The following is an 18,499-nucleotide window of genomic DNA, read 5'->3' on the forward strand; positions in this document are numbered from 1 at the left end:
CCTGCGCAGAATTCCGTCAGGAGTAAAACTACAAACAGTGTTATCAGCAAAAGTGGATCTACCTTGCAAAATATTTTAGACTCAGTTTCCAAGTACTCATTCCCACCACTATGTGAGTCTTATAGTCTCTTTCTTTGTTTTCATCAATTGATGCAGTTTATAAATATAGTGAATGGCCTCAGGTGGCATAAGACATTGTGCTAGTGTTTCCTCACAGTGTGCTTGAAATGCATGTTATAACCTAAGGAGCATTCTTTTATCTAACCTGTTTTACTAATTACTTTTCCTTCCTTCCTTCTTGGCTGCAATAGGATTGTATTAGACCTCCTCTGCCTTCTCCACCCCTTCAGGCTCCCTCCATGGGGCAAATATGTGAAAATCAGCCAGCTCTGCTCACTCACCAGCTACAAAGGTAAGACATTTTACTTGGTACAGAAACAGTAATACTTTATGTTATTTGATGTTTCACCTCACCTAAAGCTCAAAGTGAATTACAGTGGAAAACAGAACCTACAATTTAGTTCATTAATTTCAGTTAGAATAACATGAACCTCCATCTTCTGTTATGAGGATCTAAGCCCTGAAGGTCCAAAATCTGATGCAGAAATCCCTTCCCACTAGAGGGGGTTGTCTATACCAGAATGCTGTGACACTAAAAGCTTTTGCTATGAGTCACTGGGGAATGATGATGAAGAAACATAACAGAAATGGCTAGCTTTAAATACAAAAGAGGATTTATTTTATAAATAGTGGGGTGTTTTAAGTTTTGTAAGTGCAATGGACATTTAGAGTTCGTTCTTACAGAATGAATAATTCTATTTACAGACCTTGACTGAAACTGAAGAGGGTAAGAGTTGTGATCTGACCTTTTTATGGGAGAAACCTTGAACCTTATCTCTAGATCATGGTGGTAAAGGTGAATTTCTAGTGGGATATATAACTGGAAGCAGTTTGGCTTCATGAAGTATCGGTATCCTTATGTGTTCTTGTGGTCTTTTTTTAGGTTACGAATACAGCAGTCTAGTCCACCTCCAAACCACCCCAGTAACCACCTCTTCAGACAGCCAAACAGCAGCCCCCCTCCCGTCACCACTACAGTGCTGCAAACTCATGGTACGTCCTTCTAAAGCATTTTGTTCCTATCTGCTTTCTGCAAACCCCTTTATTCCTACCAAACAGCCAGCTTCATGAAGGCTCTAACCCCCAAGTTTTTCAGAGACAAGCAAGGGGATATGCAGGCACACTTAATAGTGAAGTCTTTAGATTGATCTTGTGTGTTGGTGCTCTCCCCTAGCTAAAGTAAGCCTTTTGTCTTACTAAGCATGTGCAGGACTGCTACCTTCAGTGGCCCCTCCCCTGCTCCATCATTTTTCTTTAACCACTCCTAATGGTCACAGCTCTCACTTCTCACTCTCACACATTGTATTTTTAGTAAAAAAAAAAAAAAATCTATAATGGAGATTATAGGCAACAAAGAATCACCTTCCAGGGAAGAATAAAGAACAGCTTTAACCAAGTCAGTCTTTTAGGAAATAATGAGGCAATTCAGTTGACAATGGAGACATTCTAAGATCACCGCTGAGTCCTGTCCTCGGAGCCGGATTATCAGCAGTGTTAAGCAGGTTCACAGCTCTGTGATCAGACAAGAATATGTCCAAATCACAGTCACCAACAATTTCACCTGCCCCCTCCCCCCCAGGACCCTGGGAAAGGTGACATGAAGATTCCCATCTTCAGAGGCTTTGAGAAGTCAGGGAATCTCACAGAAAAGCACTGCAGAACACCGTAGTCAGTAAGAACTGCTACTCTCTTGCCTCCAACAACAATGGTTCCCTTACAGGCTGCTGGCTCGTGGTCTGGCCACTCAGCTAAGTGGCAGCATCTTGGTGAGAAGGCTCCTGTGAACCCAAGTTCGGCCTTACAATCCTCCCCCGATGCAGATCACTGTCCTCAAGGAAAATCCGGTACCATTTCCCACCTTTCACAGACAGGGGGCCCAACTGCCTCTTCTTTTCCATCTAAGACATTGTTCTTTCAGTGTATGTTACAGTGGATCCTCCTCCACTGCCATCCCACTGTCTATTGGTGCACCTCAAGGCTCCATCCTGTATACCTGTGCTCTCGGTACACTGATCTTCTCTCATGGTTTTCAATTAGAGAATGACAGGGTGACAAAATTCATTACCATGTCATTATTTAAGGAGAGAGAGAAGAATCAGAGTATGAATGGGCACAACCACTGACCCTCAAGCCTTGCATTAAAGAATGCTGTTATAGAAGGACTGAGGTTCAGATAGACACTAAAGAATGACATAGGATTGTTTTCAATAGTTGTCCACGGGGACAGAAATGGTGATGAATTTTGTCACCGTGTCATTCTCTATTTTCAATATCACCTCTATGCCAATAACTCCCAGATCATACCTCTCCCCACAGATATCTCAACAGGAATTCAGGCCCGAATTTCAGCCTGCCTGTCCGACTGTCACTTGGATGTCTCACCATCATGTCAAACTAAATATGGCTAAAACTGAATTCCTTATCTTTCCACCTAAACTCACCTCCCCTCTCTTGCCATTCTCTGTTTCTGTCGATAACGCTCTCCTCCTCCCTGTCTTGTCAGCTCACAACCTCGGGGTAATCTTTGACTTCTCTCTCTCCTTCTCTGCTCATATCCAACAAACCGCTAAAACCTGTCACTTCCTCCTTTAATATTGCCAAAATCTGACCTCTCCTCTCTGAACACACTACCAAAATCCTTACCCATGCTCTCATCACCTCATGCTTAAGACTACTGCAATATACTTCTCTCAGGCCTCCTGCGCATCCGTCTCTCACTCGCTTTGCTCTTATGGCATGGCTCTTGTGCACACGGCATTAGCATGCAAAGAATACTCAGAGGTAGTTATTGCTAGTCTCATAGCCAATAAGCCTATGATGATTTATACTTTCGCTAAAGCTGGGAGACGTTTTAGCACTGATGCATTAAAGAGAAGATGGAGTCTTTCTTCGCTCCAATCTCGTGATGTTAGCTTTCCTGCAAGCAGGCCGTGACAAGGATCTTGCAGTGGTGTTGCTCCAGGTTCAAGTGGTGGAATTTTCCTGTTTCTGGGCCCAAGAGTGTAAAGCTCTCTTGGCATCTCATCCGAACATAGCCAGATTCCTGAAAAGGGCACTAAGGCTCAGACTACCGGTGAAACACTTGTTTCCATCCTGGACCCTTAACGTGGACTTCCTTGGCCTCAAACAGGCTCTATAGGAGCCTCTTAGTGAAGCCTCCTTGATGGATCTTACTGTAAAGACAGTTTTCCTCATGGTCATTATGTCAGCAAGAAGAATCTCAGAGCTACAGGCACTTTCATGCAGAGAGCCCTTCCTCAAGATCACAGAGATGGTTATCTCTGTGCACCTGGTTCCATCCTTTTGCCGAAGGTTGTTTTGGCTTTCCATGTCAATCAAGAAGTAAGATTGTTGGCGTTCCAGTCCATAGGGAACACCAAAAAAACTCTGTGGAGTGACGATGTTCCTAAATGAACTTTATTTGAAAGTATCAAAGTTCCAAAGGTACACTAAAATCATCCACATAAAATAATTCCATCCACATAAAAGTAAATCATCCACATAAGAGCCTTAAAGGACCTAGTCCGCTAGGGATACAGGACCCAACACGGTCTGCGTTTCGACAAAAAGTCTTCTTCAGGGGTCCCTGGGGATCCTATAAAGGTGAGTACGTGGGAAACAATTGTGTGGTGAGCCGGAAGTGTTCTTTAAGGCTCTTATGTGGATGATTTACTTTTATGTGGATGGAATTATTTTATGTGGATGATTTTAGTGTACCTTTGGAACTTTGATACTTTCAAATAAAGTCCATTTAGGAACATCATCACTCCACAGAGTTTTTTTTGTTTTCTCTGGATTTTCTTCTTTGTGGATATTTTGGGGTCAATTCCTTTTGTTTTATGCTTGTTCCAGTCCATAGAGTCAACAAAGAAGGACCGGATACTGAAAAAGTTTGATGTGAGGAGAGTCCTCCTACGTTACCTATAGGTTTCTTATGAGTTCCAACTGTCTGACCATCTTTTTGTGTTCACCAGCAATGCTCAATGTGGCAGACTAGCATCTAAGGCAGGGGTGGGCAAACTTTTTGACTCATGGGCCACAATGGGTTCTTAAATTTGACAGAGGGGCCGAACCAAAAGCATCTTTCTATCCCTCCATCCCTCCCATTCCACTGTGCAGCAGAACCTTTGCCCAACTTCTATCCTTCCTTCCCTCCCTCCCATCCCTCGTGCAGCAGAACCCTTGCCCAGCTTCCATCCTTCACTCCCTCCCATCCCTTGTGCAGCAGAACCCTTGTGCACCCACCCCCCTCACAGCCGAGCCCCTGCTGACCCTCCATCCTTTCCTTCCATCCGAACCCCTCCAGAGCAGCGTCGGGCCAGCAGCATTCTAAACAGGCTGCTTCGCGGCCTTCTCTCTTGGGACCTCCGATGCCACATTGCTGATAACATCATCAGTGATGGGGTTCAGATGGTCGGCGGGCCAGATTAAAAAAACTAAACGGGCCAGATATGGCCCGCGGGCCATAATTTGCTCATGTCTAATCTAAGGCCACCAATTTCCAGATGAATTTGCATGACCATTTCATCAGCATATTTTTTTTTTTTTAATAAATCTTTATTCGTTTTCAAAAATTACAACAAGTGTACAATAATCCATCAGAAATATATTAATTAATCACTTGACAATCTTATTTGTAATCTTCCAATACATAAATATAAAAGAATCCCACCCCTCCCTCCCATATACTAATAATTAACAATTATCAATTCTTATCATTCATACTCCCACCCTCCCTCTATCTTTTCCAATACTGAGGTGTTTAAAATGTCTGATCATTAGAATAAATAATCAATGGCCCCCAAATCTTTTTAAACTTATTATAATTACCTTGTTATATAGCAAGCACCCTTTCCATTTTATAAATATGGCATACTGAATTCCACCAAAAAGTATAATTTAGTTTAGTATAATCTTTCCAATTTCCTGTAATCAGCATATTTTGCCTGTGGCAAGTAGTTGCCAGTCTCCATGAAGGCACATTTGATTAGAAGCATGGCTTCTTTGTGAACAGAAACTTTGGCACTTTCGCCAAGGAGCTTTGCAGGGCAGCAACCAAGTCAACTTGGCATATATTCTCCAAGTGTTCCAAGTGGATGTGGCAGCAAGTAAGGACATTACATTTGGGTCCTTAGTTTTGCAAGCAGGTGCAGAGATCCCGCCCTAGATTTCAGGGACTGCTTTTGTACGTCCCTATCATCCAGAATGACACACCTATTGCACTAGAAAAAGAGATTAGATTCTTACCTTACCTTACCTTTTCTAGTAGACAGGTCATTCTGGAGCCCCGCTCTGCCTGTTATGTTTCTGCCTACTCTCTCAATTAGACAGTTCAAGTCAAAGCTGAGATTTTGATTGCTATAGCTCCATAAATGCTTCTGACCTGTATGGTTATTCCATTGCAATGTTTAACATGTTTGTTATATTTTCAGAGAAGTACAGCACTGTATTTCAGGAAGGGAGGTGTCTCCCCTTACCCCTCCTTCTTATGTGTTCCTATATAGGGCTATTGCCTGCTTTGGTACAAACTGAAGAGGGCAGCAGAGCAATCTGGTGAAGGAGGAGTAATCAAAAACCTGGAGTGGATTCCTTCTGCACTGCATGTGAGCAAGGGGAGAATACCCTATTGTCCAGAATGACACATCTATCTACTAGAAAAGATATTAGCAAGCTAAGAATTTAATCTCTTTTTAGGTGCTCTAAGCATGATTCTGTGCAGAGTTCCTAACTTTTATATAATCACGCTTAGTGCCAAACTAGTCTGTGCTTATTTTTTTTAGGCGACAAATATAGAATCAAGTCCTAAAGTGTCTCCTTGCGTGACTATTTCTTCACTTATCTCTCCCTATGCTCCCCCCTCCCCATGAACTCCCTTCATCGGGCAAGTCTCTTCTAACTGTACCCTTCTCCTTTACTGTGCCAACTCCAGACTTCGTTTCTTCTGTCTTGCTGCGCCGTATGGATGGAGCAGACTGCCTGAGTCATTATGTCTCTTGCAGGCTCCATCTCTTGCAGTGTTCAAATCCAAGCTAAAAGCCAACTTTTTCAAGGCTGATTTCAACTCCTAACTCCCACTCGACCTACAATGTATTATCTGTCCTTCCTATTAATCTCTCTACAAAGAACTCCCCTACCCCTATATGTCCTGTCTGTCTGTTCAAACTAGATAGTAAGCTCTTCAGAGAAGGGACAGTCTAATACATGTCAGATGTATAGCACTGCGTACTCTGTTCAGTGCTATTGAAATGTTCAATAGTAGTAGTAGTAGTAGTATTTCATTTAAAGATACAGCTTTTCTAATTTGAGAAAATATGATGTAATGGGGACTTTGTGGAAAGAAGATAACATCCCCTTAAATCTTGCTTTTCACAAGAGTGTGTTTGTGCATGAAGTTTACAGTTATGTGACACTTGTGCAATACCTTTATATGATCTAGATCTATTTTTTTCTGTGCTCTTTTCTGGACTGCTTGAATAATCTCACAAGATTTTTCATAAAGTAGTGTGATAGCTGTGTTGGCCCATTTTAAAGATTAATAAAAATAGAAACAAAAATGGAAAATAAAACGATGCCATTTTATTCGGTTAACTTAATACATTTTTTTTTTTTTTTTTTTTTTGAAGTTTAAAATTTTTTATTAAACAAAATGAAAACAGTACACAGGCAGTATGCCAACAGCAAAAGTACAATGCCCATATGAAACAACAGAACCCCCCCCACCCCCCCCGCCGAGTGATACAATATAAGCCTAAAACAAAGGAAGATGCAAAAGAAAAATATGAAGAGTTTCAAAGTAGACCTCGCCAGGAGCTATAACGAGACCACTGTCGATGAAACGTTCCACAGGAATCATTATGTAAAGCAGTCAATTTGGACATCAAATAAATTTGGTCAACCTTATGTAACAGTTCAGTACGAGAAGGCAAAGAGTCCCGTTTCCAATATGTAGCCACTAAAAGTCTGGCTGCCGTAGTAACCAGGGCCACAAAATGATTCTGATCCACATCCAAGCTTCCCAAAGGATAGTTAAGTAAAAATGTTTCCATACGCAATAGGATGGGTAAGCGTAACACATCAATCAGCAATCGTTGAACCATCTTCCAAAAAGGTACTATCTTAATACAATCCCACCACACATGCCCAAAGGAGCCCAGACACCCACAATTGCGCCAACAGTGCCCGTTCCCACAGTGATAGAAACGATGCACCTTTTCTGGCGTGAGGTACCACTGAAATAGCATCTTATACCCCTGCTCCACTAAGGGAGACGCCAAGGAGACTCTCAGCAGTGTACCATAAAGACAGTCCCATTGTCGATAATCCAAAGCCCTCCCCAGCAAGAGTTCCCAACGATGTTCATATGTGAGAGCCTGTGGTCGAGTGTATAAAAGAGCCCTATAGAGACGGGAAATAAGGCCCACCCCAGATCCCATCCTAAAAACTTGTAAGAAAGCAGAGTCTGCCCCTTCCCACTCCGGGATCACCCTCTTCACCATAAAATCTCGAAGTTGGACATAGGCGAAAAAATCAGTCGAGGGGAGATCATATATAGATTGTAAGGCAGCAAAGGGTACCAGTTGTCCACCCACTACCAGCTGACCTAGGACCCTAAGACCCTCCATTTCCCAACGCCGAAAAATCCCAGTATCTTTAGCAGGCAGAAAATCAGGGGCAAATCTAATGGGAGTAGCATAAAAATAGCGCTGACGTGGGAACCAAGCTCGTCTAACCCGGCTCCATGCATGCAAAGTACATTCCATCCCATAAGATGTCTCAGTCTGCAGATCCCGAAGGATATCAAAAGACAGCCAGGGCACTGCTGCCAAAGGGTAAGTAGGCTGTAAGGCCTGTTCTAATGAGACCCAGCGCTGGGAGGGATATGCCCAATGAAACAGTCCCTGCAGTTGGGATGCATAGTAATATGTAGAAAAATCAGGAACACCCATTCCCCCATGTAGTCTGTCCCAGTACATACGCTCCCTCCGCACCCTAGGGGGTTTACGTGTCCAGATATAAGCAAAGGCCCGCCTTTGTAGCCTAAGCAAGAACCGTTTAGGAATTGAGAGAGGTAGGCAGGAGAACAGATACAAAAAACGAGGCAGCACATTCATACGCAAAGCACTAATCCTACCCATCCAAGACAATCTCAATCCTTCCCATCGATCCAGATCAGCAAATACAGTTCTTAGCAACGGAGGATAATTCAATTCAAAAAGGTCAGTAAGTCTTCTAGATATACGCACACCAAGGTATTTAATGGATTTAGCCGCCCATCGAAACGAGAACCTAGCACGTAAGTCCGTCACCAACAAGTCCGGAAGGGAAACGTTAAGCAATTCAGATTTTTCGATGTTAATTTTAAAGCCAGCCACCACACCAAATGTAGTCAAAACACGAAGCGCCTCCGTCAAAGAACGATGTGGGTGGGTCAAGGTAAACAAAATATCATCAGCATACATTAAAATCTTATGCTCTTCACCACCCACCACAATTCCCTGAATGTCAGCATTCGCACGTATAGAGGCTGCTAAAGGTTCCATGACCAGCGCGAAAATCAATGGTGACAAAGGGCACCCTTGCCTAGTTCCTCTACGGATCATAAAGTTAGCAGTATATCTTCCATTAACTCTTAAACAAGCCTCCGGGGCAGCATATAGTAAAGTCACCCAGTGTAGAAAAGCACCCGAAATGCCCATTTTCTTCAAGGCCGCTAACATAAACGGCCAATAAACCCTATCAAAGGCTTTTTCAGCGTCAACTGATAACAGGACTGCCGGAACAGAATTTTGATGGGCCACTCCAATAAGATCTAACACTCTTCGGATATTATCACCAGGTTGCCTCCCTGAAATAAAGCCACATTGATCTCCATGGACTAGGTAAGGCAGAAAACGTTGCAACCGGACTGCCAAAATACGAGTAAACAGCTTATAATCAACTCCTAACAATGAAATAGGGCGGTAAGACCCACAAAGGAGGGGATCTTTCCCAGGTTTAAGAAGAAGGGAGACCGCTGCCTGACGAAACGAATACGGCAGACAATCCCCCTCCAGAAAAGAATTAAACAATCTAGTCAGAGGATTGACTATATGGGCCTCCATTTTCTTGTAAAACAGGGGGGAAAAGCCATCAACACCCGGTGCCTTGGAAGCAGCCAAATGACGTATAGCCGCTACCACCTCAGCGGGTTGAATAGGGGAAGAGAGCCACTCCGCATCAACTTCCGCCAAACTAGGCAAGGTGACGCTAGATAGAAAAGCAGCAATCTCCCCCTCCGTGGATTCAATTTCCGGAGTGTACAGAGTCTGATAGAAGGATAAAAAAGCCTGATGGATGTCCCCATCATCCACACAAAGCTGACCCGAATCATTACGAATCCGGGTTATGGAGTGTTGTGCTTGAATTTGCTTGATCTGTGCGGCTAACAAGCGGCCTGCCCTACCACCCCATTCAAAAAACTGTTGTTTCCGCCTCTGCAGGGCCCAAGCCATGCCCTCTAAATCAAGTTCTTGTAAATCTCTCCGGCACTCCGTCAACGCAACCCCCCCAGCCACCGACGGGGCTCTCTTGTGAGCATTCTCTAGGCGTCGAAGGCGAGACACTAGTTCTAATCTGCGTGCCACTCGACATTGATTTCTGTACGACCCCCTCGAGATACAACAACCCCTAAGGGTAGCTTTAAAACTTTCCCAAAGAATTGTAACATCAATGCCTGCTATGTCGTTGAATACAAAAAATTCCTCGACATCAGTCTCTAAAAGAGTCAAGGTATTGGGATCTTTTAACAAAGAGTCATTCATACGCCACATGCGACGGCCGCCTCTAACCTGTCCAATCTGCAACTCCAGAGTCAAAGGAGCATGATCTGACCACACCCGGGGCTCAATACTGGAGGCCAGGGCTCGAGGCAAAGCAATACGAGGTAGCATCCACATATCAATTCTGGTATATGAATTATGTTTCGATGAATAAAATGTGTAATCTCGCGTGCCTGGATGTAAATAACGCCACACATCTATCAAATCATGCCTACGCAGGAAGCGCAGCAAAGCTCTTCTGTCGCCTCTAGCGTAGCGGATGGAAGAATTTGAATTATCCTCCTGAGGATAGCAAGTAAGGTTAAAATCTCCACCCACAAGGAGAGTACCTTCTACATGATCCAACAGTACACGTTCTAGCAGTGTAAAGAAGGCCCCCTGACCAGCGTTGGGGGCATAGACATTCAGCAAACTATACAAGGTTCCATCCAGCTCAGCCTTGACCAATATGTAGCGGCCCTCAACATCCCGCACCACCTCTCTCAATACCACCTGGACACGTTTATGTATTAAGATACCCACCCCCTGGGTTTTTTTCCGGACCTTATTAGAAGAAAGGAAAACGTGTGGATAGTTGTGGTGTGTAAGCAATTTCTCATAATGAGATTGAAAATGGGTCTCCTGAATAAATCCAACCGCACTATTCAGGCGGCTCATTTCTTTAAATAACAAGCGTCGTTTTTGTGGAGAATTCAGTCCATGTACATTATAAGATAGCAAAGTGAGTTTATCCATTTGTACCAGAAAAGAAAAAGCACATCATTACCAAATCGACCATTAGTTCTAAAGCAGCCAAATCAACCAACCCCTGCAATCGTAACCTTAAGAGAAACATTATACGAACAGTCTTCCATACAAGCATACAAGAAAGCACTCGGTCACCACTTTTCCCAGCACCAACACCCCCCCCTCCCCCCAACCCCCCAACAATACCCCACATGGTCCAGCCACCAAAGCACCTGGTAACCATGGTACAGGAAGTGTAGAGAAACAGCTCACAAAGGGACCCCCAGAACAAGCCCTATAAACAATCTTCGCGACAGATGCCGCTCAGCAAAGAGAAGAAAAAACAGTCACAGCATAAAATTTCTAAATCACAGTGCACAAATACAAATGTTCAAGTGAGTGAGGATGTAGCCGCCTCCAAAGGGCGACGAGCTGCAGCTGATCTAGCCACTCTCTGCCATCCCAGCCCTCTTCCTGGTTTGGGCACAGGTGACCTCTGAGGAAGGGGAGCCATTTCTGAGGCTGCCATCAAACTTGCTTCCACCATTCGAGCCTGAACATCCGCCACAGTTATTGCAGTGTAGGTCTTGCCTGCATGTGTAAAAGCCAGTCCGATGGGATAGATCCATCTATATCGAACACTGCGCTCCTGTAATATACGGGTACAGTCTCTATACGTGCGACGGCGGGCCAGGGTTGCTGGAGCCACATCAGGATAAACATCAATTTCTGCTTCTTCCCATTTGACGGTTCCCCCAGAACTTAATACATTTTTTGACTAGTTTTCGAAAGCCAAAGTTGCCCCCTTCGGGGCAGGACAGCCCATACTGTCCTGACTTTCCAAAAGCTAGTCAAAGTCTATTAAACTAGTACAGTAAAATAGCATTGCCTTAATCATTTTTGCTTTTATTAATATTTTTAAAATCTTTGTTAAATATAAATGACTGCATTTTATGTTCCAGGTGCTACGCCTACATCCCAGTTTCAAGGCTTGTCTTCTCACAATGCAGTCTTTCAGCAGGCTGGCAATGGTTCCCCCCCTCCAAATATGGCACTGCCACGCATGAGCATACAGCAACCACAGCAAGTTACCATCCAAGTGCAGGAAGCTACTGACATGCTGGGCGGAAGCAGCCTTCTGCAAGGAAACACCTCACAGGGCATGCCTTCTCATGCCCATGGAATGCCCATGAACCCTTGTGCCAATCAGCTCCAGATGCAGCATCGAGCTAACCTGATGGCATCTCTGCCAAGTTACACACACAGGCCACTGTCCAAGCAGCTGAGTGCTGACAGTGCAGAAGCACACAGGTAATGTCTGCCCAAGCTCAAAAAAGGGGTGAAATGTTCCTAAAAGTGGGGAAGAGTGAATCATTAGAGCAGTGGTTTTTAACCTTACTTCTGTTGTGACATGCCTGTCAAACATTGTTCCAGTTTTGTAAACCAAAATTTTAAACACCCCACCCCCCTTTATATATCATTTCATTGCTTCTAACAATAATACAAGGGTAATACAGAAGCAATGGTGATGACTATGAAATGGAGAGGGAGTGGTGGACTGGAGCATTGCAACATTCCATTTGAGGCTGGTGGCAGAAGGATTAATTATGATTTCAGGCACCTGACTTCTACTGTAGGTTATCAGATCTCACCAACCTGCTTTGCATGCACTTGTTTAGGAAAATACAGATCTGGTGTCAAATTTTTGGTGACATATCTCCCAGCTCTTGGTGACCCATCAGTTGGAAACCACTGCATTAGAGTGAGCATTCTAGACACTAGGAGTTAAAATGGTGGCAGAGTCACTGGAAGGAAGAGCCAAGGGATAAAATGATTTCTTTAGCATCTCTCCAGACCGGTACAGTTCACTGTTGGGTAATAGCTCACCATGACCAGCAGTTGGAGACTGAGACAAAACTTTGGCTGTAATACTAATAGCTGTGCTTCCCTCTAGTCTAACCAGTCTATCCTCAATCTCAGCAGGTGTGGTAAGCTGTGCCAGTCTTCCCTGAAAATTGTTAGTGTAGGCCTGTTGAAAGTTGTTTAGTGGCCTTCTTGTCCCTGTTTGGTGCCAGATTGAGATTGAGGGGACCCTTTCGAGGGTCCATCTGACCTCAGGGGCATCACACTCAACAGATCACGAATTGAGTCCCTCCCACCATTTCTTCCACCTCCCCAAAATTTTTCTAGAGGTGGCTCACGTGCCGGTCTGAAGGGAGCCTTCAGTTCATTGTTATTGCTTTATATTGCTAACCAGCGCTTTTTTCCCTTAGGTAGGTCGCGTATTACAGAATGAGCACTTTTAAAGGGAAAAAGTGCTCATTGTGCTCCAGACACGAGGTCAATGTGACCGGCATGTGCTTGTGGTGTACTGGCCACTGCAAAGGGGAATCCTCGTCGGCTTCGGGTGCCGGCATAAAGGGATCCCCTTCGCGAGTGCCTCACACGCCGGCAGCTGACAGCGGTAAGGGAGTCCCTAGCAGCATCGGCGGTAAGCAAAACCTTATTTGACTGACTGTTGGCAGCTGGGGGAAGTCTGAGCTTCCCTGCTGTCAGCTGCTGGAGTGCGAGGCACCCAAAGCCGGCGAGGATTCCCCTTCGCAGTTGCCGGTACACCGCAAGCACATGCTGGTCACATTGACCTACCTATTGATTACCATATCATTTATAAAACATTATTTCTGACATTTAAAACAAGAAACACAGGACAGCCTGAATTTATCAACAAACTTCTTATCCCATACTCTTCACCATGCACCTTCCGATCCTTAGATCAAAATCTATTAGCTGTCCCATCACTTAGACACATCAATACAAGAAGAAATTCTATTTTTTCGGTTGTTGCTCCCTCCCTTTGGAACTCAATGCCTAATTTCTTAAGAGAAACAACATCTATGAAGAAATTCCAGTCCTTCCTTAAAACATTCCTTTTTAATAGTAACATAGTAACATAGTAGATGACGGCAGATAAAGACCCGAATGGTCCATCCAGTCTGCCCAACCTGATTCAATTTAAATTTTTTTTTTTTTTTCTTCTTAGCTATTTCTGGGCGAGAATCCAAAGCTTTACTCGGTACTGTGCTTGGGTTCCAACTGCCGAAATCTCTGTTAAGACTTACTCCAGCCCATCTACACCCTCCCAGCCATAATAATAACAACTTTATTTTTCTATACCGCCATAGTCAGATGACTTCTAGGCGGTTCACATTGAAAGAAGGCTGGACATTCAGCGAATTACAAATGCATGAGGAGAATGTTACAGAAGAAAAGGATTGTACGGGAGGGAATGTAAGAGGGATTGAAAGGGGGAGGGAAAGTGAGAGGGGTAGGAATTGCCTGAAGATTGCTTCGGGTTTGTAGGGGTAAAAAGCGTAGTGAGCGTGGATTGGTCTGTTTAGGTGGTGAATTTGTCAAACAGAGTGGTTTTGATAGATTTTCGGAATGCGTTGTAGGTCTGTCTGGTTTTATTTATGTAGTTTCCCAGCCAGGATTGTTGTCTGTTAGCTTGGAACATGAAGGTTCTGTCAAGGTAGGATTTGTATTTGCAGCCAGTAATTTTAGGATAGGCGAAGATTTTTTTGTTTCTGGTTGTTCGTGTGGGGTTGTGTAGAGTAAAGCGTGTTTGCAGGTAGGAAGGTGCTAGGCCCCAGATTTGTTTGAAGCAGATGCATGCAAATTTGAACTGTATTTGCGCTTCCATTGGTAGCCAGCGCATTCTAAGTTTGACTGTTCTTCTAAGGATTTAAAAAACTTAATTTCAGCCCACTTAAGTTGGACTGCTACGTGTGACCCTCCCTTTTGTATTTTCCTGTGTTTCTCTTTTTTCTATATTCATATTGTAGTTCTCCCTTTTCCACTCATTTCAGTATGCCCTTTGTTTTATTTGTCCATTGTTTTAACTGATGATGTTTTTTTGTTTTAACCACCTTGAAATTTTTGATTAGGTGGTATAACAATTTTTTAATAAACTTGGAAACTTACTTATGTGCAGGTTTGGCATATTTTTGGTGTGCTGCGCTTGGAGTAGTTTCCTTTCACACCTCTTTGCCTCACATCTTGGAGTTCTTTCAGGATGGCCTGGCCTGGTCTTCTCTCCGGGTTCAGCTTGCAGCTTTGTCAGTATTTTGCAGTTTGCTGCAGGGTAAGCGTTTAACTTTTTTTCCAGACGTGGTTCGCTTTTTGAGAGCGGCTAAATTGCTTCAGCCTCCAGTGCGGCCTTAGGTTCCGGCCTGGGATCTCAATCTGGTCCTGTCTGTGATAGTGCGCCCTCCCTCTGAACCTCTGGGTTCCTGCTCATTGAAGGACCTTACTCTCAAGGCGGTTTTCCTTGTGGCCATTTCTTCTGCGAGACGCATTTCTGAACTGCAGGCTTTCCCTTCCTGGAGTTTTCTAGCTTGTGGATGGTGCTACAGCCTTTTCTTTTCAACCAGACCATGGTCCTCCTGGTCTTGGGTAGCTGGGAGGGCTGTTCGGAACAGAAGCAGTTGCGCAAGTTGGATGTCTGTCAGGTCCTTTGCTCTTATGTTCAGCAGACCCAGGAGTTCTGGAAGTCAGATCATCTTTTTGTCCTCTTAGCAGGTTCTCATAAATGGGTTGGCACTTCCAAGGCTACCATTGCATGCTGGATCAAAGAGACTATCGCTTCCGCCTATCTTCTTCAGAAGAAGTCTGTTCCGAATTTTCTCAAGGCTCATTCCACTCAGGGTCAGGCAGCTTCTGAGTCTTCTCTGGTGCCTCTAGTGGATATCTGTAAGGCCGTGGTTTAGTCTTCTCTGCATTCATTTGTGTGACACTACCATGTGGATGTTTAGGTGTGTCGGGACAAGGTGTTCGGTGAGCGTGTTCTGGTGGCGGCTCTCCGGGGGTCCCACCCATGATGGTTACTGCTTTAGTATGTCCCCATCAGTGAATTGTACCGGTCTGGAGAGATGCTAAAGAAGGAGAAATTAGGTTCTTACCTGCTAATTTCTTTCTTTTAGACTCTCCAGACCGGTACAGTCCCCACCCTGTCTGTCTTTCTGTTGTTCTTACGGGATTCTCATGAAGAGTGTATTTTTTCTGCAGATTCTAGTATTTTTATAGGGTCGGAGAGATCAAAAGAACAGTGGCTTTGGCTCAGCTGGCAAGTTGGGATGTTTTGCTGAAGGGGCTTCTTCTATGCAGTTTCCAACAGTATTGCTCTATGTTAGTTGTTACTCCTGTTAGGAATGTTGTTGCTGTTATAATTAGCACTTCTTAGTTCTGCTTGGCTATTTGGCACACTGGTTAGACTAGAGGGAAGCACAGCTATTAATGTTACAGCTAAAGTTTTATCTCACTCTCCACCTGCTGGTCATGATGAGCTATTTTCCATCAGTGAACTATACCGGTCTGGAGAATCTAAAAGAAAGAAAATTAGCAGGTAAGAACCTAATTTCTCCTTCTTTTTTTATGGGGGTGGGGGGGGGGGAATAGCCAAGCGATGTTAGTGCATCAATCACTTGGCTACTTTGCATGGAGTTTTAGCTAATTTGCATGGCCAGATTGGAAAATGGGCAATCGAAAGGAAAAACACATGGTGGGCTGTTTTGTGAATTAGTTTGGTAAAAGCAATCATGACTTTAGTGCATCTAGCCCTTAGAGTCTCTAATAGTAGGATTGGTAGGTAAATGAGACATTTTGCTGTGCTGGTCATCCAAGCCACATAAAAGAATCACAATGATGATGTATAACGTGAGTACAGCACAGACAGCTAAATAGAAATTTCTCTTACGAGCACTGTGCAAGTGTTGTTTATATTGTGAACAGCTGACACAAGGAATAGCAGAAAGAGATACAGTAGTGCAAAGGTGCTCACCTCTGTTTTAATTTTTAGGTGATATTTTAGCCTGCAGCTGCTTTCACTCCATTATATAGTCAGTATTTTACCATTTGGCTGTTAGTTTTGAATCTCTGTAAGCAGCTTTCTTATAATATTTTGATGCTTTAAGAAGGAATGAGGAGAACTTATACATTTATGCAACAGTCCATGCTTTTGTCTGTTCTCCTCATACAGCTCTTGCTAATAACTGTTGATAAGTTAGGCTTGAGATCCAGTGGCCAGAGTAAAACTTAATCTTTTCTTTTCCTCCTTTTCTTCAGCCTGAACTCAAGCAGGTTTTCTCCTGCTAACTGTGAGCAGAGTCACTTGCATCCTCACCTTTTCCCTGACCAATCCCGAGCGTCTCCCAGTGGCTACAGCCCGCCAGCAGGGGTAGGCTTCCCTCAGACACAGGCTCTGAGTGTCCCCCCACTCAACCAATTTTCTAGTTTTTCCCCTAGCACGCCACACACCTACACTGCCTCAGCACTACAGCAAGCCCTGCTATCCCCAACACCAGGAGACTATGGCCGTCATCACCAGCAGCAGCAGGTACCACACATGCTACAAGGACTGCTTTCACCTCGCCACTCTCTAACGGGGCATGCAGACATGCGACTCCCTCCAGCAGAATTTGCACAGTTGATGAAGCAGCAGCAACAGCAAGAACTGAACAAACTGATGAGGCAGATGAACCAAGGAGGACAGAATCTTTCTGAGTGTCAAAGTTTGTCTTTGCCTTATCAAAATGCAGACTCATATCACCATCATACCAGCCCACAACACCTCTTACAGATTAGGGTTACAGAATGTATGCAGCAGCCACCAACAGCCCCTCCGCATAGGTACTCACAGCAGCCGTCTCTGATGCACTCAGAGAGCATGGAGGAGGATAGTTGCAGTGATGGGGCTCGAGAGGAGAATTTAGACACTTCCAGCACTTTGACCAAAAGTTGTCACAAAGGCACCCACCTTGTTAAGGTTGGGGGACATGGGGACCCGGGATCTCTGCATGGGAATGTGAATCACCCACAGGACATGGGCACACATCATTACCGACACCAAGCTGCATCCACATTCAACAGGAATAAAGTGCCCAGTAAAGGTGAGAAATGGCCTCTGTGCCATAAGGTGGTAATACAGCTGGGCAGAAGGCGTAGTCTTATCTATATGTAGTAGGTGGTAAGCAGGGTTATGTTGAAGCTATCTCTGCTCAGCGTTTTATTCTATTGAAACAAATTAATATATATGGATTTACATGTATTCAATGAACGAAAAAAAAAAGTCTACCGCAAGTAAGCTGTAGAACTAAAAAACTGTCAATCTGAATTATTTTAACCCTTTCAGGACCAAGGGACATATTTGTCCCATAACTTTAAAATCCTATAAATTTTGATTGGGATAGTCTACAGTTCTAAATTTGATATGTACGGATTCCATAGGATACTGCCTTTATGTAAACAAACTGGTTCCGACATTCATTCATTAGCGTCGTTGCCAGATTGATGAGAAGATTCACTTGCCACACTGTCCATAAGCCAGAAGTGTGATTTAAAAAAAAAAAAATAATGATATTTCACAAAAAAAAATCAATTTTTTGGCATCTGCAAGCCCTTTTTACCATAAAAATGTCGTCAAAACCACAAAAATTGGCCTACGATCCTTATGGTCCTGAAAGGGTTAAGCACTCGCCTCTACCCAGTTTGACTTTAGTGTTTCAAAGAAAAGGGAAGGGGCTCTTTTATAGAAGAATTTAACACACTGAAAAGCCACTCGCTGTTAGTGTGTGTTGGTGACTTTGCTATAGCAGATTGTGAGAGCTATAACTAATGCTGGGTAAGAATTACTAGATTGGTTGGGAGGCATCACTGTACTTTTCAAGCCAGCTAAGTCCTTCATTGCCAGCTAAGTCTTTTTTTTTTTTTTTTTTTTTAATCTTTATTCCTTTTTATTTTTCTCAACAAGTGTGTAATATTATTACAATTAATTCACATAA

General features: G+C 43.8%; 1 protein-coding gene across 4 annotated transcripts in view; it reads left to right on the forward strand.

Moving 5' to 3' along the window:
- Nucleotides 1–18,499, forward strand: part of SIK3 (SIK family kinase 3) — a 312,583-nt gene that overhangs the window by 282,811 nt on the left and 11,273 nt on the right. For all 4 annotated transcript variants that reach the window (XM_033917543.1, XM_033917544.1, XM_033917545.1 and 1 more), the window contains 4 exons: nucleotides 312–412; nucleotides 1,004–1,113; nucleotides 11,627–11,975; nucleotides 16,785–17,608. In XM_033917543.1, coding sequence (XP_033773434.1) covers nucleotides 312–412; nucleotides 1,004–1,113; nucleotides 11,627–11,975; nucleotides 16,785–17,608 — 1,384 coding nt within the window. The remainder of the gene's footprint in view (nucleotides 1–311; nucleotides 413–1,003; nucleotides 1,114–11,626; nucleotides 11,976–16,784; nucleotides 17,609–18,499) is intronic.

Source organism: Geotrypetes seraphini, chromosome 13 (assembly GCF_902459505.1).
Source record: "Geotrypetes seraphini chromosome 13, aGeoSer1.1, whole genome shotgun sequence".
In the NCBI taxonomy this organism is placed as follows: domain Eukaryota; kingdom Metazoa; phylum Chordata; class Amphibia; order Gymnophiona; family Dermophiidae; genus Geotrypetes; species Geotrypetes seraphini.